This window comes from Hypomesus nipponensis, chromosome 25 (assembly GCF_054491055.1).
Source record: "Hypomesus nipponensis isolate SF chromosome 25, ASM5449105v1, whole genome shotgun sequence".
Taxonomy (NCBI): Eukaryota; Metazoa; Chordata; class Actinopteri; order Osmeriformes; family Osmeridae; genus Hypomesus; species Hypomesus nipponensis.
This window is the reverse complement of record NC_140385.1, coordinates 9,909,104-9,932,113: the sequence shown is the minus strand read 5'-3', so window position 1 is coordinate 9,932,113 and position 23,010 is coordinate 9,909,104. Positions and strand designations below refer to the sequence as shown.

Sequence of the window (23,010 nt, the reverse complement as noted above, 5' to 3'; positions counted from 1 at the left end):
ACCACAATACGGTATGCCCCACTCCGACAAGTCTTCACTGCCTTGTGGCTTAATTGCGAGCTTTTGATACAGAGCTGTGGTTATGGCAGTCAAACAAGACTCGTGTCATTTTCTAAAAGCACACTTCAGCCTTAATGGCTCTGTGGGTTTTATTGCGTCGGGTCCAAAATTTTGCTTTAGGCCCGTAGCCCTTGAACATTTCGAGGTCGCCCTATTCAAAGCCATAGTGTAGAGCAACCAATTGTCTGCGCCCCCTAACCTCCCCCCTCCCCCTTTTAAACATGTCAATCGGGGATGAATCCACAGCAGCCTCCCTCTATCCCAGACCCCACCCGCGCTCTTGACACTTCAACACAAACCCATTTTCTGCTTGGCCGCTGTGTTGACGGGTATGTGAAAGCCCCGCGCCACAACCTCTCCGACCGTGGCTCTTTGTGTAGCAGGCCACCGGAGGCGTTGAGAGGTCTGCACCTTGAGGACCTTTCTCTCGGACAGGTCCCGGCTTATCATCTTTCCGTTTTCTTTTCTTCTTCTGACACGTTGCTGCCAGAGAGGGAGCGAGGGCTACTCAGGCCGACCCGTCTCCCCTCCGCGGCATGATCGGTCCTGTCCTGAGGAACCCTCAGAGAGCAAGGCCAGGGGGAGCAGAAAGCGGTTTTCGGCCTCACGTTGTTCTGTGTGTGTGTGTGTGTGTGTGTGTTTATGGCCATGTGACTGGTGTCAAAGCAGGTATCTGTACAGTCAATGGCACCTTGATGAGCCATATCTGTCCTAGATTTATGAGTCATTCCCTATGTCCTTCTGTACATTGTCTGTACAGTTTCCATGTTAAGAAACCCTAGCTGCACGCACATTGAAAAACCAGCATTGCCTTTTCAGATGAATAGTACAAGGCTACTAACCAACAGCAACCAACCCACAATCCAAACCTTCGACAAGCCACAACCATCAATCACAAAAATAGCTCCCCTCAAGCCACCAGAAACCAGCAAATCAGTCTCAACAGCGACTTCAGATGGGACCCAATTGGCGGGAGAGAGAGAGAGAGAAAAAAACCTGCATGGTATTTGGCGTAACCCAACGGTTCTTCTGTGCTGTCAGCACAGCACTGGAAAGGAGTGAGGAAACAAGAGACCTCCCTCGCCAGGTGCTCCTGGCTTCGCCTCCCTTTCTGTAATTGTTTCCCGAGCTTCCATAAAGAAATTAATTCCCCTCATTAAAGCGAAAAAACACAGAGGCAGGAGGCAGAGGGTGCACAGCCACACTGAACAAATGACTTCTGATGCCAGAGCAGATGATGGTACACGCAAGCGTTAAATGAATATGAATTTCACCGCCGAACACAATTATTTGCCGGCAGTGTGCACCTGAACAATTAGTGTCGAGTCCGGATCCTCCTACATCACACTACATACGTATCCAATAAGGATGCAGAGTAGAGGATAAAGGGGTTGTGGAGGTCTTTGTTTGGTCACGTTGTATTCCAGTCAACCCACCCATTGTCGTCCATTAGCTACAGTCACTGACCGTGTGAAATGTCATGTGTCGAAAGCCTCTATTAATACTGTTTATAGACGTCTGCTCAGAGGAATCACGTCAACCTTGCACCTTCAGGCCACAAACTACTTCTAAGAAGCGAGACAACAGAGAGCTTAGTGTGTTTGTGCATGTGTGTGTGTATATATATATATGAGTGTATGTGAGAGAGAGACTAAACATACATGTAGTAGGTTAGTGACTATCACTCTGACATTCAACATTTTATTCATTTAGCAGATGATTTAATCCAAAGCGACATACGAAACGTATATACTGTCCTTACAATACAGCGGCCGATATATAAATCCCAAATGGTAAATGTGCATCTCAAGTTAGTCACAGCAACAGGATTTCTAATGGTGGTTTAATTCAATTCAATAGATCAGCCTCTGCAGTAAAAGTTGTCTTTTACTTAACCTACTGTATATCAGAAGATCCATAGAGTCCTATTCTGTGAACGTAACATGATGAAGAGAACTGAAGACCTCACGTCTGCTCTTCTACCATGAAGCACAATTTGATTTCAAAAGCCATGCAGTGATGTCTAAATCTAAAATCAAATCAAGCAAATGGAATTGGTTGAATTGAAAACTGACACACACACACACACACACACACACACACACAGACAGAAAAATAGTTTTTGACGCGCAACACAATGGCCCATATGGAAGCAGTCAGGATTGGTTACAGCGAAACTATGGCTTTCATTACGGGCACCAAATTAACCCATATTATTATAAATGGACGCCATTAGTGGGAAATGTGGGCCGCTGTATAGAATACGCCTTAAATCATGAGCATAATATAAACACAGACAGGGACCCTCGAGAGAAACACTGAAGAATAAACATATCTATTCATTAGTCTCACAAGTGTGGCAAGCTGTTGGAATCCATACATGTCAAAAGGGTTAACCTAGTTGACTCATCTCTCTATCTCTGAAGAGGGGGAAAAAATTATCTGTAAGATGTTTTTTTCGTTTTTCCTCAGAGATAGGCGCTAGCTTCTAAAGCGAAGAGAAGAGTAGAAACTGAAGTGACAACAACACAATGCGAATACATTTTCGAGATTGACAACGCAACACGGATGAAAAGGAGCAGGGAGATAAAGTTGTTCAGCTTGTCTGTGCTTCACTGAGGGAAACAGGAGGATAGGGAGCAGGGAGGCAGTCTGGAGTACGTCCTGTGCACAGCAACTGTTCAATAGCCTTCCCTTCTCAGTTGGAGCTCTTCCTGGTTAACAGGACTGGGTGGGACCACATTGCCATACCCGCTCGTTCTTCACTGTTTCTCTTTTGCATTGCTGCGCCAAAGAATTGTCAACTGGTATGATTTCAGTGCAGTTTTTGTTCATGACAATGCAGAATGCCAGAAGAAACTGCAGTGTTAAAAACTGACAAAAAAATGACTAAAATGTAAAATGTAGTGCTCTACCCTGTAGTTTTTTTCTGAGTGTGAAGAAAGGAAATGTTCGAAAATGTGTCCTAATGCCGTGTTTAGCTGCGTTGCAAACTGACGAGCCAGACATGCTTTTGGGAGACAGGCCGACCATCAACAGAGTGGAAGACAGCAGCGGTGACCTTAGGGTTTCACACGGCAGATGGTTCAGGTAGGCCTATCCACACACGCTGAGAGGCACCCGCTACCCAGCCGTGCATTCGCCATCCCTCTCCCTTTCATGGTCTTCCGCGTTTCGGTTCATAATTAAAACAGCTCTATCTACTGCCAGAATTGATCTACCTTCAATCAATTGACTGCGTTTTACAGCTGAAGCACAATGCACAACTGTCCTACCAGTAAGATATGGTGGGGTTAGTATTTCTGGAAACAGACTACATATATTTTTCTCCTCCAAGAGACTGCTAATAAATAGTACAACAGATATAGAGAAGGAGAGGTAATCGGATCAGGAAGGACAGGGTACATTGTGAACAAACTACAGATTGACAACCAATTAGAGCAAACCATCAACTGTCTTCTCATCTTCCCTCTACAGTCAAGGTGTGTGTTTTGTGTGTGTGTGTGTGTGTGTGTGTGTGTGTGTGTGTGTGTGTGTGTTTGTTCATGTGCACTGGCTAGATTATTTTAATCAGCTATTCTCTGCTTGACAACACATCATATTATGTCAGATACTGTAACTAAGTGTCGTTGATCAAATAAGTGTTACATAAACACCTGACAAATGGTACATTTTTACAAACAGAATGTATTTCAAACTCTTACATAAAAACATAAATTAAAAGAGAGTAATCTGTCTCTGCTGTATTTTACTGGTGTGTGGGATCTATATATACTATATATATATATATATACTATACATGTGTAGTTTACCAAAGTGTAAAAACAGAGAAATGGTTAAATCCATCTCTAACGGTCTCTGGCATAGAGAAAATACAAATAATGATACCCATACAAACAGAAGAAATGTACATTCATGTGGGTGCACACACAAGCACAGCTTTATTCTAATTCATATTCTTATCTCCTCCACTCTGATTTACTCTAAATCGTACCTGCTAACCCCCAGATAATAGCTTACCTACTGCCTCCCCGTGTACAATGAACCGCCTACGTGTCTTGGTAGTATTGTCTCAGTGAATTTCATAGTACACCATTCCATTAAACAAGCTGATATATATTATGTTACAGTTGCTAGACAAATATACTGTATATTTGTAGACATATTCTAATATAAAGTTATATGTAGACATCCCTACATAAAGAAAGCCTATCTTTGCGCACAATTGCACACAAAGTGTGTCATCTTACGAGGGGGTGTAGTAGTCACGACAGTGTCGTATAACAAAATCCTAAATCATACATTTGTGATTTGTTATCAGTTCAGTGTCCCACCACAACATAATACGTGCTGCTATTCATCCGTCCTGTCCGAAGCACATCGACCGACGTTACTGCGTCACTTTTCCGTTTCAACCTCACTGATGGCACTCAGAAAAGCCACATCCCCACAGTGATTTCAGTTATACCACCTAAGATGATGTTCAGGTATTTTTTGTGTGTGTGTGTGTGTGGAGGGGGGGGGGGTGTATCCGTTCATTAAAACATTAGCATGAATAAATGATTATGGGATTGTGATTTTTGAAAGGCAAGCGCAACTTCATTCACCGCAACGCATTTATCCATTAAACTTCTCATTGCGCATAAACCACATTTTTTTCCGATGCCCATCATTTCAACACGCTCGGAAGAATGAATGGAAAAACTATTACGGATTTTCTATGAATCCATGTATTAACATCCATGCATTCCTTACTGCTCTGCCTCAACTGCGTTGGTTGTTGAAAAGAGATGCGCTTAATTGTCTTATAAACCAACCTTTAATGAAAGATCTCTCATTAATCACCTCAACGGACACCATGAGTTTCGATATCAAAGACAGTACGATTACAATCGCGTAAAAATAGGTTAAATATATAAACATAAAGTCTACATAAAGCTTATTATCACAACCTTCAATTGAGCACAACCCCTGTCGCAAATTGGGAATTGAAGTGCATATAAAAACAAATTAAGGATAGATGAAGTGCATGTCTGTGCATTTCCTTGATAATATGCTCTTACCGTGCCTTAGATGATAATAAAAACGCGATGATACCCTTCAAGTCCTGCCATTGAAATTGTAAGTCGTTAAAAAATTCGCACAATTGTCTTTATCCACTTGATTTTGTCCTTACGCACAGAGCGACATGCATTTGCCTATCTCCTCAAAGAGTCAGACGAGAAAGAAACGTGAACCATAATAATGTTTCCGCATAACTCCAATTAAAATGTTCTTTTGAAAAGTCGCTCGGTTGTTGAGCTGTGAATGGCTAGAATCCGTGTATTCTTACGATTTCGCAGGAGAAAAGAACAGGCTCCGTGTTTGGTATCCAGATGACTGTCCCTTTACACAGGCACAACGCGTCTCCTTGTGCAGTTGCTACATCACGTCCAAAGAGCCCAGAGGCAAAACGCAGCTGAGTATCCAGGATATTTAAGGAAAGTTTGGGGAAACTCCAAAGTCAAAAAATCACAAAAAAGTATTTGTTTTTCTTACAGACCTCTCTGCGAATATGACAAACCAATTTCAAGCACTGCCTGGGAGAAATGCGGGTACGGCCAGTCAAGGTAGAAGGCGAGAGACTGGTGAGAAGAAAAACTCGGATCTGGATTGCTTCTCACACCGTATACTCGGGCTCCCCCTACCAGTAAACATAAGATAAAGGGCCACCAACATCATCGCCCTCGATTGGCTATCTGCTGTAATGCATGCTTACAGTGTGTGACTGTTAAGTCAAAGTCAGGCAACTTCTCTGCAGGTAGTATGGAGGAAAATGCGGTGGCTGTATTCAGTTCTCATTGAAAGTCAGATTCTCCTAAATAAGAACTGTTGTTACCCCTTTACATTGCAAAGTAAATTCAAAAAAGGAAAATGTCAAGATATTGATTGTGACTGAAAAAGCCAACATAGTGTTTCTGAAAGACACATGACAGCATAATTCCTTCATATACAAATAAACATGTTTAATAGGAGAAGTGAGATGATTAACTTAATGTGTTATGTGTCATAGACCACAGCAATTATCAATTTGACTGCATGAGTATTTCGATTTTGATGGGGAATGTTGGCTCACCATCTGTGATGTTGATGGAGATAACTAATCACTTATTGTTTAATTATTTAAAAAGCTATTTTACAAAACCAAAAAACAGTACCTACCAACTACAGTAAGCTGAAGAGGAACATAAAACACAGGCTTTAGGTTGTCTAGATCTGGAAATTAGTTTGGTGTCTACAGAGAGATAGTGTTCAGTTTTACTGCACGGCCTATAGTGGAATACCTCCAAAACTGAAGCCTGATGTTTTCGTTCCACTAGGGCAATTCAGAATGATGATTGAACTTCATACTAAGGAATGTGTTTGCTTTTATGATTGTGCTTTGTGTACGTGTTGTGCATTTTATCCCTATTCTTATGTTTTATGTATATTCAGTTTTACCATTGGTCATGTGTTATGAGTTGATATGTGATGTGTAATATAAAATAATATTATTATATTGCATGGTAGTGTAGCCTTCATGAGTAACAATCATTAAACATTTATTTATTTATAAGTGCTGTAGAATAACACTTTGCTGGCCAAGAACTATCTAGCCTCCCAATACAAGAAAATTATGTTATTTTTGTGATGTCCTTCCACAAATTCATGGATGCCACAGGGCAAGGACATATTGTTTTTAAATATGGGTGGGACAGCTTTTTTAATAACTAAGGATTACATACATTTCATATCATATTAAAAAGAGAGGGGGGGGGGGGGTTGGCAGAAATGGGAATGGGACATGTCACACCCACCAATAATGAGTTTTCAACAGTGGGATGATAATACTAATCTTCAAAGGGGCTTTGAATTAAAAAATCTCAACATAATTCACAATGGAAGAGGTGAAACATGGACAAATAAAAGTTTACCTATCAACCAACCAAAGCCAACAAACCTATGCGAATCATAACACACAGACCATTCAATAAAACAAATCTGTAATCTAGGTTCACTCAAATCAAATCTATTCTCCATCTTACTAGCCTGACAACCCTGACAACCAATCAATGAATCACGTAGAACATTACGTTAAACCTTTGCATACTTTGACTTTGTTGAGGAAGTACTTTCCTCAAAATCATTCAGGAACACCTTGAACCTGAAGCAGGTCAGGGTTTTTTTCAATTGGTGCTTTTGGGAGGCAAGATGAAGTGTTATCTCTCTACGGCACTGCTTGCCATACTGCCCGAATGTAAATGGATTTCTGCAGGTACAGCACTGACCAAAGCTTCATGTCATTACTGTACACACTGCCTGCCAAGCTTAGCAAGCATCTGTATGGATAACCTATATCCTTTGTAATATCCTGCTGCCGTGACTAGAATGTTGACAACATGGCGTGATGACTACCTCCCGCCCAAACTCCAAGAGCAATGACTGGAATGCGAAAATATCAACACCTGTGATAGGATCTTTATTACTCTCATTCCAGAGTTTTCACTGGGATTAACGCACCCTCTAAAATGCCAAAATGATGACAGGCCATTACATGTTATTGTTTCTCCTATACCCCAGAATCCTGGATTTGTGGTGTGTTTGTGTTTTTCATTGGTTTTTGTGATTATTAGGACTTTCGGTGAACAAGAAGCTTGCATGTGGCACCAGACTTCAGGGAATTACTGAATGGACTAGCAGGAGACATTTTAATTCCTATTTAGAAGGCTTGCTGTTCAATTCCATTCTTGAATGGACTCTAAAAGTGTTTCCACTTCACATTCTGTATTTCAGAAGTAGAAAAAAAAAGGAAAACAGCAGGCCAATCTGTCTTCAGTTTTGTAAATGCTATTGAAGAGGTGCAATCCAATTTTCAGTCACTTGCAAACATGGTCATTGAGTTTCTGGACAACATATATAATGTTGTGTGTGTCACTGCCAAATCCGGCTGCCAACAATGGATTTACTCAACACAGACAGTTAAGCACCTGAGACATAGTCATAATTGAACATCATAAAGTAATACATGAGACCATTAAACTGCTGTGCACAAATTCAACATGCTGCTGTGAAAGCCTACTTGCCAAGTTTAAAGCTGTTTAGGAAAATTAAGGCTTATGTGGGAAAGTTGTTATGTGAAGTGAATCCAATAAAATCTGAGAAGGTTCCAGTTATTCTTGCAAGCAATATGGGGAATTATTTCATCACCAAAGTGTTGACACTTTAATATGCAGTACTGTTGAGAGAGCCTTTGTGCCTCAATAAGCGTGTCTTATGTTCAACATAATGCAAATGTGTCCATGTTATTTGTTTTTGCACATGCCTTAAACTGGAACATGTTCAGTTGTGATTGAAAGCTTACAAATAATTTTAGGAATAGTATTTAAAAAGACACTGTTTATGAAAACAATTATGACTAGTAAACCCATGTTGACTGTTGAGAACCGTCAAGAGATAATCTGCTGCTCTAAAAAGTTGGAATAGTGATTGGTTACCTTGTTTTCGCTGCCATGCCTTGCCACCAGACCATGAAAACTGTACACCGTCATGGAGCTGACTGTCCATTGTCTAAAGATGAAAAATAAGAAAACAGAAAGGATGTCAGTGACAGACACCAAACTACTACTTATCTTAACTTTGTGTTCAGTCATAGTCATCTTTAATCATGGATCCAATGAAAATGTCAAATTATGAATTAAGATTAGCACATTGGTTACTATTCATGAATGACTAATGAAACAACCAAAACACTTTTTGAGTTTGTTCATGATTCGTCTGATAATGCTAACACTGTAGGTACTATCACTGAAACTAAATTTGAGAGTTTTATGATCCGTTTTAAGATAGCTAGCCTAACTAGCTAGCACTGTTTTTACAAACTGTAAAGCTAGTTGTTTACGTTATAACATCATTAGGCCAATGTCATGATTCCTACATGAGTTCGATTTAAACCTGTAACTGTTCTAGCGACTCAATTGATTATTTTTGTTAACCAATTTTTGTATGCTACCAGACCATCGCCAGTTTAGTTGCCACACTCATGCCAATATGCATATTTTTATACACTGGGGTCACCATAATGTCACGTGCAGTCAAACCAGGACAGCTTAGACATGTGTACGTAGTTAGCATATTGCAGAGCAGGAGTCCAAATATATAATTGGTCTTGAAAGTAATTTTATGCCACATCTTAGCTGGTTTGTTTCATATTCTTTCTGGACATGAACAGTTACAAAGTAGGCTAGTCTACTACTTTTGAGTTGTAGGTTATCGGACAGTTTATTTTACTAAACAGGAAAATGTGAAGGATCAGCGGATGAACTGACAAGTGTCAACAAGCTGCCTGGTAGCCTATCAACGCAACTCAAGCACCAACACAAAATGTTTAACTTTCAAACACGTCCAACAGAAAATACAATCTAGTGTAGCCTACAGAATGTCTATAATGTAGCTACCATGTGAAACGAAGCAAACCTTCTCCATTCGCAGGGCTCTCAAGTCTCACGCATTTGCCGCGTGAGACTCAAAGCACTTCAACTAATTCACACGCAACACATTGTAATTCTCACGCTGAGAAGTAGCCTAAGGGATAACAGCTCCTGCTATAACTTTAGACTAATTAATACAATTCATGGACGAGGCGCAGGCATACGGAGGTAAGTTTTCTGCCGAGTTGATAGCTGTCTCGAATTAAGCTATAGAGTTACGTAAATGCCACCTACCAGCCAATCAGAAACACCAGCAGGTGTTTCACACCCTGTCTATAGGGAAGCATAACGTAGCCTACCCAAACGTTGACAAGTAGGCTATGGTAATCTCTGGCCAAACTTTTGATAAAACTTAAGAGGCCTGTCCATAAGTCTCCGACGACGATCGTCTTCAGTGTGTGAATCTTTGACGTGCGTAAGACAATTTGTTAAAGTAATTTTTGTATTAATTCATAAATTGATGTCAAAGGAAGCTGCCATCAGTAGCTTATTATTTCAAGGATACAGAGGCACAACCCAAGTCAGATCTGCTACACAAGGCTATTTAAAAGGTAAAAAGGGACTTCGTCCCTGCGGGCATATGATACATTTAACTTTGAGTAACAGCTCTCGCTCATATCCAATTTGATAAGCTTGGCACATTGGGCCCTGGAATTGAGCACATAATCCTATAAACAGGACGTAGACAAAAGATCTTCATTTTATCAGTACAGTGTGTCCTTTTTCAAGGTGTTTTCTTCAGTCAAAATCCACGAGCACATGATACGGCCTCTTATTTGCATGCTCCACATCAGACGCTTGATGCACGCTGGCTGCGGTACTTGGCTTCTCCCTGGATCTGATGTGTGTGTCTGTGTTTGTGTGCGTGCATGTGTGTGTTGTGTGTAACTTCGAGAGGTGAATATTGATGTACTTAAGCAAAGCAACCCCCCTGTCATATAGGCTATTCTAAGGGTTTTCACCGTCAATGACACCCGAAACATTATCTGCAAATGCATTATTGACATTACATTTTCAATTATTTGAACACCACACTGATAGACCACAAAACACAATTATAATTGTATATAACACTGCTTAACATGTAAGCTAAACAGGGCCAATTATAATTGGCCCTGTTTAGCTTACATGTTAAGCAGTGTTAGTTTGTAGTTATTTAAATTGGCTTGCAATCTATTTCACTGATTGGCAAACCTAAATACACTTAGTTTATTGATACCATAGTTACAAACTCTTACAAAGGCATAACAATGTAACAAACATTGTGATCAAATAGCCTACGTCTCAAGAAGGCACGAACATAGCCATAATGTCACAGGAAAGTCAATGATCATCTTTTAAATTCTCTCTGAATATTATTATGTGACTGAAGTCCTTTAATCACTTGGTAGCCTACTGAGAGGGAGAGAGCAACACTTGAGATGATTCAGTTGTAGTTTACAGCCAGCAGACTGCACTCCAGGCCTAATTGTCATGGTATCCACCAAGCGGCGCTTGTGACCTCGCTATAAACCCAGGCAGTCCACTACATAGGCGGTCCCAGTTCAACTCGGTGCCGCTAGTACTGAAAATGTCTATAGAAGATCAGGTTACGTTACGCCCCATCTTTAAGCCAGAGTCTGCGCGCCGTTAGCTGGAGAAGAACGAGAAAGGATATGTCCCGTGTCCGCAGGATATAAGGGTCAACGAATATGTGAGTTTCTACATGTTTCAAATTATCTTTGTAATACCCTTCATAGCTGGAGTGCAGTTTTCTATTTCGGTTGCAAATGTAACACCGAGTGCGGTTTTCCAAGCTACAATGTTGCTAATTGGCTACATCTAGGCGCCTGTCACGTCGGCCCGTGCAAGTGTTTGTAAATCAGGCTTGTTTGTGCCTTATCATTAATTCTGTATTGAAATATTCTGCATTTCAGCATGAACATGCATTTTTCGGTGGTTCATCTCATAGTCTGTTCAAACATGGTACAACTTAACGTCCCCTCTCTAAAAGCGTCGGAAGCCTGTTGCTTCAGCGTCCCATGGATGAGATGGAGTAGGAGGAGTTGAGAAAAGCGGATTGTAGCTGTGCCTTTCAGAAAGCTAGCTTTAGGATAGCTTTTTTTTATAAACGTGAAAGCCGTCTTATATGGGTACTCTATATGTTTCAAATGTACGATCAATAATGGTTAATTGATCACAGTTCTGTTTTATGTGGTCGCCGGATCCTATTGTTTATCCGGAAAGCTGTCCCTAACCTCCGTTATGGTCAAACTCACTGTAGCCTATAGCCTAGGCTACTTATACAACAAAAATCAAGACTTCATATAGTTTTGTTTGGCCATGTTTGGTTTAAAGTATGTATGATATTCAAAATAATAATAATAAATGAGACTATGGCTAGTTGTTTGCTTGGTACTTTTCTGATATTTAACAATAGGCTACCCTATGAAAGGAATTGGCTTCCCTAATTATCAAGAAACGTCTCTGCCAAATACATTTGTAACTAATGAACGAGAGTAATGAAGTCTGCACTTCGGCCTGCAACAAGCCTTCAAAGGCAGCAGTCTTGTGTGTTTGTGAAGCACAGTGTGCTGGTAATTATGGTAACCTATGGGACTTTCTCAATGTTGTGGACTGGATATGATTGTGCCAAGCCAACAAAATTATAACTCAGTGTTTGTTAATAAACTAAAATGTTATCCACAGCCACTAACAACACATATGTTATGTGCTTAATATAAGATTAGATGAGATAAGATTAGACTAATGAGCCCCTATTGATCTGTGTTTCCAATACAGACTAATTCGAAACAACAAATATACCCCCATCAGCAATACATGAAACTAAGTTCTCAATTGTGAATCCATCATGACGTTGTTACTGAAACATGCTGTGTCCAACAATGAAAACTTTCAAATTAAACCTGAAGATATCAACCACAGTCTTTACTGGACACACGCACAATATGCCACTGCCTGCCAAACATATCACATAGCCAGTGCCAAAGTCAATTAACAGTCCCAGGAATGGCAATGGACAGATGTTAATCCTTCAATAAGAGCATTAGTCAAATACAAAAGCACCCAACAACCTTGATGTGAATGTGACCAGTAATAGCTTGTAATAATAATACATTTTATTTGTATTGCACTTTATATTTAAAACAATTTCAGAGTGCTACAAAGCATATCGTGATACAAATGAAAAATAATCAAAGTTTAATAATTAAAATTAAAAAAAGGTCAGTCAATTATTAAATGTAAAACTGATAAAACACATTTAGTCAAAAGCTTTTTTTTTTAAGATATGCTTTTAGGTTTCCTTTAAAAACATCTGTTGTCTGGGGGGCCCTAAGATGGTCAGGGAAGGCGTTCCACAGCCTAGGCGCAGCAGACAAAAAGGCCCTATCACCCATGCTGCAGAGCTTGGTTCTGGGGGCAAAGGGTGTGTATAGTTGCAGACCGGAGGGTGCTTTGATGTTACGGTACAACACACAGTAGCAAGTATTGTTGTTATATTTAGTCACGATTGATTTAAAGATGGAAGATATCACATAAAGGTAGAATGTTGTATGGTTTGTATGCTGACTTTGACACTGGAAACTGTGTGAACTAGAGATGGCAAGCTACAAAATATGCTAAGAGCTTTTTTTAAGTCAAAGTGAACTAGAGGGGAAACTGTGGAAAAATGAGTATACAATGATTTACGTTCTGCATAGCATGGTTGAACATTAGCCTCCTCGTTCATTGAAGGAAGTGACACATACAGTATTTCTATTTCACAGGCTGTGACTAAGGGAATCCGAACACTCCGCAATTTACTGGCACATTGCATTTGCCTGAAGGATACAAGATGATTGAGTCAATGGGTAAGTCATCAGTCAGTTACATTTAGATTTAAAACATACAAAGACTTTTGCCTTTTGCAGATCTTTTTTTTTTTTTACATTTTACTCCAGGGTTGAAAACTATGCCTGTTTCATAGATCTAAAATATATGGCAAAAGTGATACATTTCCCCTAAAATTATACAAACATTCTTGGCCGGGTTTCCCAGATTCGTTAAGAAGCTCTTAACGCTAAGATCTTCTTAGGAACGTTCTTAGAGCGTTCTAGAGCGCTGTTAGAATGTTCTTAAGAAGATCTTAATGTTAACCTACTTAACGAATCTGGGAAACCCGGCCACTATGAATACTGAATCTAGATGATGACCAATTTGAAGGTGTACCAGTTCAATGCCCTACCCCCCTTCCTATAGCAATAGCAAAAGGGCAAGAAGCTATCACAAACAGGCTTCTTCCGGAGACAGCCTATCAGTCAAACAAACACACTGATGAGATTCCTCGTTCTTCGTGCCCCATCAACACACAGCTCCAGAGTCACCCTGAAAGACACCAGTTCTCTTTAGGGACCCTCCTGTTGGCTTGTTTACAGCCTCTATTCAAAAAGAGTGGGCCTCTTGGAGAATCCCCCCCAAAAAAGAGGTTCGGACCGTGTGCACACCCTATTAGGTGTTAGCCACAGTCTGCGTGCTTCGGAAATGGCCTTGTCCTTATCCAGATGAAGCAAGCCCATCCTCACTAACAAGCCACTCTGAAGAGGCAAGCAGGCTTGTGTTGCTTGACTGTGGAGCTTAGGTAAGGTCTAGCAAGCAAACTCAGTTGGGCAGGCAGAGGGGGCCATCCTATTTCAGTTTCCTTGATGGAGCTAAAAGGCTAAAGTGGAACCATTGTTATTCTGAAAGAGAACATCACCTTGATTTGATATTTGTGCTCATTGGCTAAAAAAGCCCAGAGCGGCATGATTCTGATATTCCAAGCTCGGTTAAGCAGCGGTCAACCTTAGCTAAACCTCATGGCAATTGACGCACGGTTTACCTCAGCTTTCTCTCTCTCTCTCTCTCTCTCTCTCTCTCTCTCTCTCTCTCTCTCTCTCTCTCTCTCTCTCTCTCTCTCTCTCTCTCTCTCTCTCTCTCTCTCTCTCTCTCTCATAGACTTGTCAAGCTTACAATGTGCTGAAATAGTATGAAGGGTCGGAGACGCCCCACTCCTCCCCTTCCTGTCTCCCCCACCCCTTCCACTCTGGAAAAGTAGGGTGTGTGACCATTGCTGACCATAAAATAACCTTAAATCAGCTTGGGGCCTCATTGATTAGATGGCCTCATTGATTAGATGGCTGCAAGCATGTTACAGTAAGTCTTGTGGGTGTTGATGTGGCATATAATACCAAGATAATATCTATCAAAAACACTATAACCTGGCCAACAAAATATATTCAAAAATCACTTCATTCCAAAAACAGTAAACAAACAAAATAAACAAAGTCAGCCTATCTGGAAGCATAAATGAACATCTCAACAACCTTGGTCGTTGAATGTATTGTTATAAGAATCCTATTTCTCACCATCCCTACCAAAAATCCTGTGCTATCTTTTCTACTATATAATTTCTCTCTTGGTCTCTTTCTCTCTTTCTTTCTCTCACTGTCTCGTCCTTTCTTTCCCTCTGTCACTCTCTCACCATCTCTCTCTCTATCTCTCTCTCTCTCTCTCTCTCTCTCTCTCTCTCTCTCTCTCTCTCTCTCTCTCTCTCTCTCTCTCTCTCTCTCTGTCTCTCTGTCTCTCTGTCTCAACCTCTCTTTCACCCTCTCTCCCTCTTTCTCTCCCCCCACTGGCCGGCCCACGCTGTCACTGAAATATGCAACGATTTGCAGATACCCAGCGTGCCTTGCAGGCGGTGGAGCGTCTCCAGGCGAAGCTGAGGGAGCGTGGGGAGGTGCCCACCGAGGAGAAACTCAGCCTGCTCAAGTCTGTTCTCCAGAGCCCGCTGTTCCACCAGATCCTGGCCCTGCAGAAGTCTGTCCAGCACCTCAAGGACCAGGTGGGACAGCTCCTCGCTGCTCATGTCGGTTACACCGTCTTTCCTTGCATCTTTGGCAGGATACTGTTTCTGTAATGCAAGTGTCAATCATACCAACCTAACCTGGCCCGGTTTTAGTTTTTTGGTTGTAAGCGGTGATAGTATTTTTGTCGGTTTTTGTTTTGTGAATATAGAAATTATTATTTTCAAAGCTAAATCTCAGATTCTTTCTTTCTTTGATAAAATTGGCTTGATATAAATGTACATGTACTTATATTTAACACTGACCGTGCCCCTTCAGAAATTGTAATAAACTCATAGGATAGTTCTGCTCCTTGACCTTCACGGAAATTGCATCTTACTGTAGTCTCGAGTAGAATCTTATTGAATTATTCTCTACTTGGGCTGCCATCAAGACAAACCTAGATTATCCCTCTCCTCTCCTAGACCATGAATGGTTATGATCATATTGCAGTCAGGGTTCATCTCAGCAGACTTAATAAGGTTATATAAGCAGACATGGGCAGCCAGAACCAGATATTCTGCTCGGTTTATGCTGGCCCACAGCAAGATGTTGCATTCTTCAGCTCGAGCAGAGCCGTTTGGGTCAGAGTGGATGTGTGTGAAGGGGCTGGGGAGTGCTTGAGACACAGAAAGAAGGTATGTTAGCTATGCAGTGGGAGGCAAGGATGATGGAACCTTTTTTGGGGGGGTGGGCCGGGTGGAATTTCAGATGATAAAATACTAGCTGGAATCTTCTTGCGCGTCTGTGCTTATCCTTATTTCAGTAGCGTCACATTCCTATGTGACACGGTGACGTCTGGAGTTTGTGATTGAGAAGGATGTTTGTGTGTGTGTGTGTGCGTGTGTGTGCGTGTGTGTGCGTGTGTTGGTGTGATAGTTTGTGTCAGTCATATTGTTTGTGTGTGTAGTTATGTGTGTGTGTGTGTGTGTGTGTGGATGGGGAATATATTTCCCTTTGTTCAAAGAAGATATTTCAAGAGTCCCAACTATTTTTATATAACCAAGTCTTAGCTCACAAAGACCTACAATTATTAGACCACAGCAGTTAAAATGAGTGCAACAAAGTTTATAACAGAGTTTTTCAATGTCAGGAACCCTTGCTGGCCACCAAAGGTGGAACAAATCTATTGAAAAGATGCAGTTTGTGCTGTTTTTGTTTTTGGGAGACCAGAGGCAGACTGTAGTCAGTCTTCTGTCTGTAGCCCCTGTGCCAAGGCCTAGCAGGGCTCACGTCGCTATGGCGACGAGGCCTTTTCTGTGTAGAGGGGGAGGCCGCCGCTATGTGAAGTGGGGCAGAAACAATTTCTCAAATGTTCAAGAACCAAACTGGAACTCTAATCCTCTTAACCATTGAGGCTAACAAAGCTTATGAACAGGACAGCTTCTAGAGCGCTATGCTAACCTCGTCTAGACCCACTGGGTTTTGTTGACAAAAGCTAAACATAACCACTTATGGCTGACTGGAAGGTGTTTGTTACAATTTGGAACACAAATCCCTGAACTTGTGTGCCTTACTGATTATATCTCAATGCAAGTTCAAAAGGACAATCTGAAAGTGGCCAGATTTTTAAGTGAAGTGTTTATTAAATGTTTGTCATGCATTGCCTATTCTCCTGGATCGCATTCAAACTAATCATAAACATAACACCCACAGCAAATATGATCCCCAACCACAATTTTATACAGTGCCTAATTCATGTAATTCATTAGTCACACAAACCGAGTCAGTGCTGCAATTAAACTGGTATCATATCAATGCATCCAGATGGCGGGCGATGCGTTCCGCAATGATGGAAATATTGCATTGGAAGCACAATCATTGTTGGAACATCAGCTAGAAGCCATTATCTCTCCAGGATTAGACTGCTATAGATCCAACTAATCGCTGTTGGATAACGAGCTATCCTGCTTCAACGCTTTTAGTCTGCGACTTATGCAAGATATCAGGAATTAGATGAATTAGCCCCTTTGTTCGTATTTACAGAGTTAATAGGTATTTGAAAAGTGATGTTTGGAGCAAATATGATGTCTGTCCTATTTTTCCTCAATGTCAACTGTCTTCAGAATTGAATGAAATAACCTTTGTCATTTTGGATCCAAATTAGAAATGTAGTCCTTCATGATTTGATGGAGTTCATTTATTGATTATATTCTCTTTGTGACAACAGGGAGGTGTCCCATCCTCTCTTGGAAATGATCTGAGCGAGCCCTACACAATCAAACCCAACGGCGGCCATCTTGCTTACCCAGAAGTCTCCACTGCCCTGCAGATCAATGGAAAACCTTCTCCTGAGGAGTTTGAGCACATCATTCGCTCCATGGCTCAGGTATCAACCAATCCCAGATCTGGAAATGTCTGAGAACCACCACAGTCTGAGCATCACTTGCAGAGCCAACAGTAAAATAAGTTATTTGTTTTTTTGTTTATTGTTATATTCAGTTTCAAAGCCCTTCCTTGCGAGATTTGCCTCTAAAAGGAAGATATTTTCTGTATGTCCAGACTATAGATTCTGAATCTTCCCTATCAGCCCTGGATTTACCCTTAGCAAGTCTTGTTTGACACAAACTAGATATCTGAAGACACTCAGAGACAAGTTGTACTCTACACTCTGAGCACTCCACTCACTTGACTGACTTCAAATAGACTTCTAAAGCAGTATGCCTTTGATGCTGCCTTGAGGGGTTGAAAACTGACTGTGTGTGTGTGTGTGCGTGTCGATGTGTGTGCGCGGATGTACGCGTGTGTGCGAGGACGACTATGTACATGTTTGTGCTTGCATATATGCTTGTATGTGTGTGTGTGTGTGTGTGTGTGGGTGTGTGTTTGACAGGGCCGCTACGTGACCCACATGGAGCTGTTGAAGCCGGTGTCTGGGGGGCTGGGCTTCAGTGTGGTGGGCCTGAGGAGTGAGAACCGGGGGGAGCTGGGGATCTTTGTCCAGGAGATCCAGCCTGGCAGCGTGGCTCACTGGTAGGGTCGCGTGGAGAAAAGGAGGGGAAAATGTCCTCGAGACGGGGTTTGTAGTACCTTGGATCTCCATTTGGAGTAAACTGAACTGAACTAACTTGAATTGAATTTGGGATCCAAGGTATTTAACCTATATACGTATCTGAGCAAAGTGTAACCATGTCGTAATGTAGCTATGTCTATCTGGTGTCTATCTAAGAGTTTAGCAAGGACACATTTGCAAACTGTATAATGTGTAGTAATGTAATGGTTTTAGCTTACAGGTCGTATTTGAGATTACGCAATCCAAACCACAGCCTAACATTAGACGACGACATTCTTACTGACTCAGAGCTGCCACTCTCGGATTTAAACAAACCACGGAAACCTCTTCCTCATCCGTTTCCACCACCTCCTCCCTCTCCATCTCATCCACCTCCTATCCAACCCCCTCCCCCCCCGGCCCCCCTCCCCCAGCGACGGCAAGCTGAAGGAGGCGGACCAGATCCTGGCCATCAACGGCCAGCCCCTAGACCTGACGGTGACCCACCAGCAGGCTATAGGCATCCTGCAGCGGGCCTCGGCCAGCATCCAGCTGACCGTGGCCAGGGGCCCCATCCCCCAGCTGGCCAGCCCCGTGGTGTCCAGGACCCCCTCGGCTGCCAGCACCCTGTCGGCTCACTCCAGCGCTGTGAGGAACCCCCCCCACACACACACACACACACACACATACACACACACACACACGTATAGACACGCAGGTGGTTATTCAATTCCATTCCCGTTGTTTTTGTGTGGAATTGTGTATTTCTGGTGTCTGAAGGTGAGCGCCCTGCGTGTGCTCACTGTAGTGTGGGGAGAGTACACACACTCGAGCATGCACCCACACAAACACGCACTGTCACACAAACAAATAACACAATCATACAGACGCACACTGATTCGCTACCCCATCGTGATGGTGTCTCTCTCACCCATGGGATGCAGCATCACGCATGGCTGGTCTGACAGAGCACACATACACCCTCTCTCTCTCTCTCTCTCTCTCTCTGTCTCTCTCTCTCTGTCTCTCTCTCTCTCTCTCTCTGTCTCTCTCTGTCTCTCTCTCTTTCTCTCTCTCTCTCTCTCTCTCTCTCTCTCTCTCTCTCTCTCTCTCTCTCTCTCTCTCTCTCTCTCTCTCTCTCTCTCTCTCTCTCTCTCTCTCTCTGTCTCTGTCTCTCTCTCTCTGTCTCTCTCTCTGTCTCTCTCTCTCTCTCTCTCTCTCTCTCTCTCTCTCTCTCCCTCTCTCTCACACACACGCACACACACACACACACACACACAGGGCCAATCCAGCAGGTTGCCTACCTCACGCGCAAAGAACACACGCCCAGATCCACACCACACCGCTCAAAACCCCGTTTCCACACAGCATCACATCCATTAGCTTATCACTGTGTTCTCAAATCACCTTTTGATGCACCATTAGTCCTGGTGGCCATCCTAAGCCTGTCCCTGTCTGGTGTCCCCCAGGCCCTCTGGCAACACGTGGAGACCATCGAACTGGTCAACGACGGCACAGGCCTGGGGTTCGGCATCGTGGGGGGAAAGACCACCGGGGTCATCGTCAAAACCATCCTTCCCGGAGGAATTGCTGACCAGGTGAACTGCCGGACTCACCCCGTTCAGAGTTTTAAGGAGAACACAGTTTGAGCTGTAACGGGGAAGATCAGGAGTTTATTATTTATTTATTTTTTCTTCATTCTCTTTTCTGTTTCAATTGTTGTTTTGTTCTGGTTGACTCTGCACAGTAGGTGTGAAATTACAGCCTAACAAGCAGTAACAAGATGGTTGTGCGTGAGTGACAGGAATCTACCTCCTCACTGGTTGGTCGGTTTTCAGAATAGAAAGGATGCCACTTAGGGATGCCGGCACCCAATAATTAGGTGGGCCTAGTCAGCGCTCAAGTCAACCACATATTCATCAGAGCCATACCTCCTGCCTCTGTGTGTGTGTGTGTGTGTGTGTGTGTGTGTGTTTGAATACAGAGTTTTGTTTACCTCAGGCCAACAGAATACTCCACTCACCTCAGCATATGCTCAAAGAGATGTGGTGCTGTACAGAGACCTGCGGGAGCCTAAATAATGCATACCTATAGGAAGCGTACATCTGTAGTATGTGTATGTTAGCACTGGGAAGGAAGGATTTTCATCAGGTAAAGACATTGATAATGCAGTATCCCAGTAATGCAGTCCCAGTGCGGGTGGAATGGCTTACTGGAATAACAAATAGTAATTATAGTCATATACATATGGTCTCTATAGCCATATAGCGAGCTTAAACACTATATTTTCGCAGCTATTTCTTTTTTCGAAAAGCCAGATAAATAACTGACCATTTGACATTGGTTTTAAAACCCCTATTAGATCCCATTCAGCCCTTAGGCAAGTTTGTCGCTTGTGACCAAGTGAACAACCAAGCCCGATTAGTGGGAAGGCCTTGATTCAAATCTCCTTGGCATCACCGTAGTCCACCACTGACTCACACAACAGCCTCGACGTTGACGGCCATCTGCGAGGCTGACGGCGAGGTGCCCCCCCCCCCCTCTAGTGTCGGCCTGCTGTAACATTCCCCCCCCCCGACCTCCAGGACGGCCGCCTGCGCAGCGGGGACCACATCCTGAAGATCGGGGACACGGAGCTGCTGGGGATGGGCAGCGAGCAGGTGGCCCAGGTCCTGCGGCTGTGTGGCAACCGGGTGAAGCTGGTCATCACCAGGGGGCCCTCCGACGACTCGGCGGCGCCCGTGGCGCTGCCCACGCTCGCCGAGCAACAGGTGAGACGACGGTTTGGGCGCTGACGGTCCTGAGGACAGCCTACGAGGGGGCCGTGCGGGAGACGTTTGAGAAGAGTTTTCGGGGGGGGGGGGGGGGTCAGATAAGAGGGCGTTCTGTGTTTTCGAGGACGCGTTTGGACTTGGACGTCTTCTTCTGTGGTTTTTGCCTCGCTCCTGAACCCAGGAGGATCACTCAGACTTTGGTCTTCGGTTCCGGTTTCAGAGTCTGAAGACTCTGTGACACGGCCCCCCATGAGAGCTGTTGTTTTCTGCTGACTGCATCCATTAAGTGCTTACAACTGTGCTTTCCCTCTCGTTATCAAGCCCCCAGCCCTTTGTACATATGAATCACCCCCATGACTCAAACTCTTAGTGTTCCTTTTGTCTGCTGACACCTCCCCCATGTGATATCTTTGTATTTAATGCACGCATTACTCATCTGAACTTTTGGTTGACGGGGAGGAAATGTAGGTGTGGAATGTAGCGAGGTGTTGGGAGCAGTGTGCGGAAGGAGGGGAGTGAGGCCCCATAGACTCCTATGGGAGGCACTCCTTTTTGTCTCGTCAGCGTTGGCCATCTTGGTGACTGAGTGTGACTCACTTGTGTCCCCGCAGGGCTATGAGGAAGAGGAGGACGATGCTTTTGATGTGGAGCTGACCAAGAACGCCCAGGGCCTGGGAATTACCATCGCCGGCTATGTGGGGGATAAGAACTCTGGTGAGAAAACATGTTGATATTTACACCTGACAGTTTATGACATTTGTTGTTTTTAAGTAGACTCAATGAGGTAATAATACACAAGAAGTATTTTTAGGTTGACTCAGTATGAATCGTTTATTTAAGTGTTATCATTTGGTATCTTCTTTCCTGCAGAATTCCTGTTATTTCATAAAAAGATGACATTTGATCAATAATGACAGATTCCTATTTACAAACCATAGTTTGGAATTGAAAGTATGAAACTTTGCAGATATCCAGTTGTTTTCAAATTCTGTTAGAACTTTCTGAACAACTTCAAAGGTTAGTCTGAAACCATTTGGATGTCAGTGCATTAACAGGGCTTTGCAAAAGCTGTCTCGACCGAACTCATTAAGACCTCCACTCCCTCGTCCTATCACAATGTCTGTGGACTGATGTGACAGATTCCTGTCTTCCCTTTTACATGGTGGCCTGCTGCTGCTCATGTGCAGACTCATTTTGTGCCTTGAAACCATCGAAAAGCAACACAGAGTTTAACAAAACAAATTATGCGGTTCAATTTATTCCACAGAAATATTAACCAATGATGTACAATAAACGACACAGCTCATTTGCGCATGTATTCAAGTGAATAATTAAGTAATAATTATTAACACATCATAGAACATGGATTGGAAAAATGTAAGCTTGCATTCATCAGACCCTTTAATCCATGTAAAAACTATTTATTATTACGATTATTCAAAGCAGACTTTTAGAATGACAGTACCAGTAAATGTATTCGATTATATGTGTACTTGTGGTTCATAGACGCATTGCCATTTTATTCAATAGCAGTTTAATTTTGTTATTCCTTTATTATTATTATTCCTATTTCCAGATGGGGTGCTGAATTATGTGTTTCACACCTGTTGCAATTGTGTGTTCTTACATTGCAGAGCCGTCTGGTATCTTTGTAAAGAGCATAACTAAAGACAGTGCCGTAGAGCAGGATGGAAGGATTCATGTTGGAGACCAGATCATAGCTGTAAGTGATTCCAATACCCTGACATTATTTGAATCTATCAAATCATTTGAGAGGCTGAATTGTTTGAGCATAATCCATTTAGATAATATGTTGG

General features: G+C 42.6%; 2 protein-coding genes across 10 annotated transcripts in view; one reads left to right on the top strand and one right to left on the bottom strand.

Moving 5' to 3' along the window:
- Positions 1-9,653, bottom strand: part of LOC146222201 (adhesion G protein-coupled receptor L3) — a 175,958-nt gene extending 166,305 nt beyond the window's left edge. For 2 of the 4 annotated variants that reach the window (XM_084691469.1, XM_084691471.1), the window contains exon 1: positions 5,124-5,787. The gene's annotated coding sequence lies outside the window, so the exon portion shown is untranslated. Of the gene's footprint in view, positions 1-5,123; positions 5,791-8,573; positions 8,647-9,533 lie in introns of those variants that run through there. The other 2 variants (XM_084691470.1, XM_084691472.1) reach the window with 2 other exon arrangements.
- Positions 9,654-11,117: 1,464 nt separating this feature from the next.
- Positions 11,118-23,010, top strand: part of mpdz (multiple PDZ domain crumbs cell polarity complex component) — a 41,714-nt gene continuing 29,821 nt past the window's right edge. For all 6 annotated transcript variants that reach the window (XM_084691233.1, XM_084691234.1, XM_084691231.1 and 3 more), the window contains exons 1-10: positions 11,118-11,259; positions 13,334-13,417; positions 15,260-15,426; positions 17,598-17,756; positions 18,261-18,400; positions 18,854-19,067; positions 19,889-20,017; positions 21,005-21,190; positions 21,805-21,907; positions 22,828-22,916. In XM_084691233.1, coding sequence (XP_084547359.1) covers positions 13,402-13,417; positions 15,260-15,426; positions 17,598-17,756; positions 18,261-18,400; positions 18,854-19,067; positions 19,889-20,017; positions 21,005-21,190; positions 21,805-21,907; positions 22,828-22,916 — 1,203 coding nt within the window. In that variant the 5' untranslated portion in view covers positions 11,118-11,259; positions 13,334-13,401. The remainder of the gene's footprint in view (positions 11,260-13,333; positions 13,418-15,259; positions 15,427-17,597; positions 17,757-18,260; positions 18,401-18,853; positions 19,068-19,888; positions 20,018-21,004; positions 21,191-21,804; positions 21,908-22,827; positions 22,917-23,010) is intronic.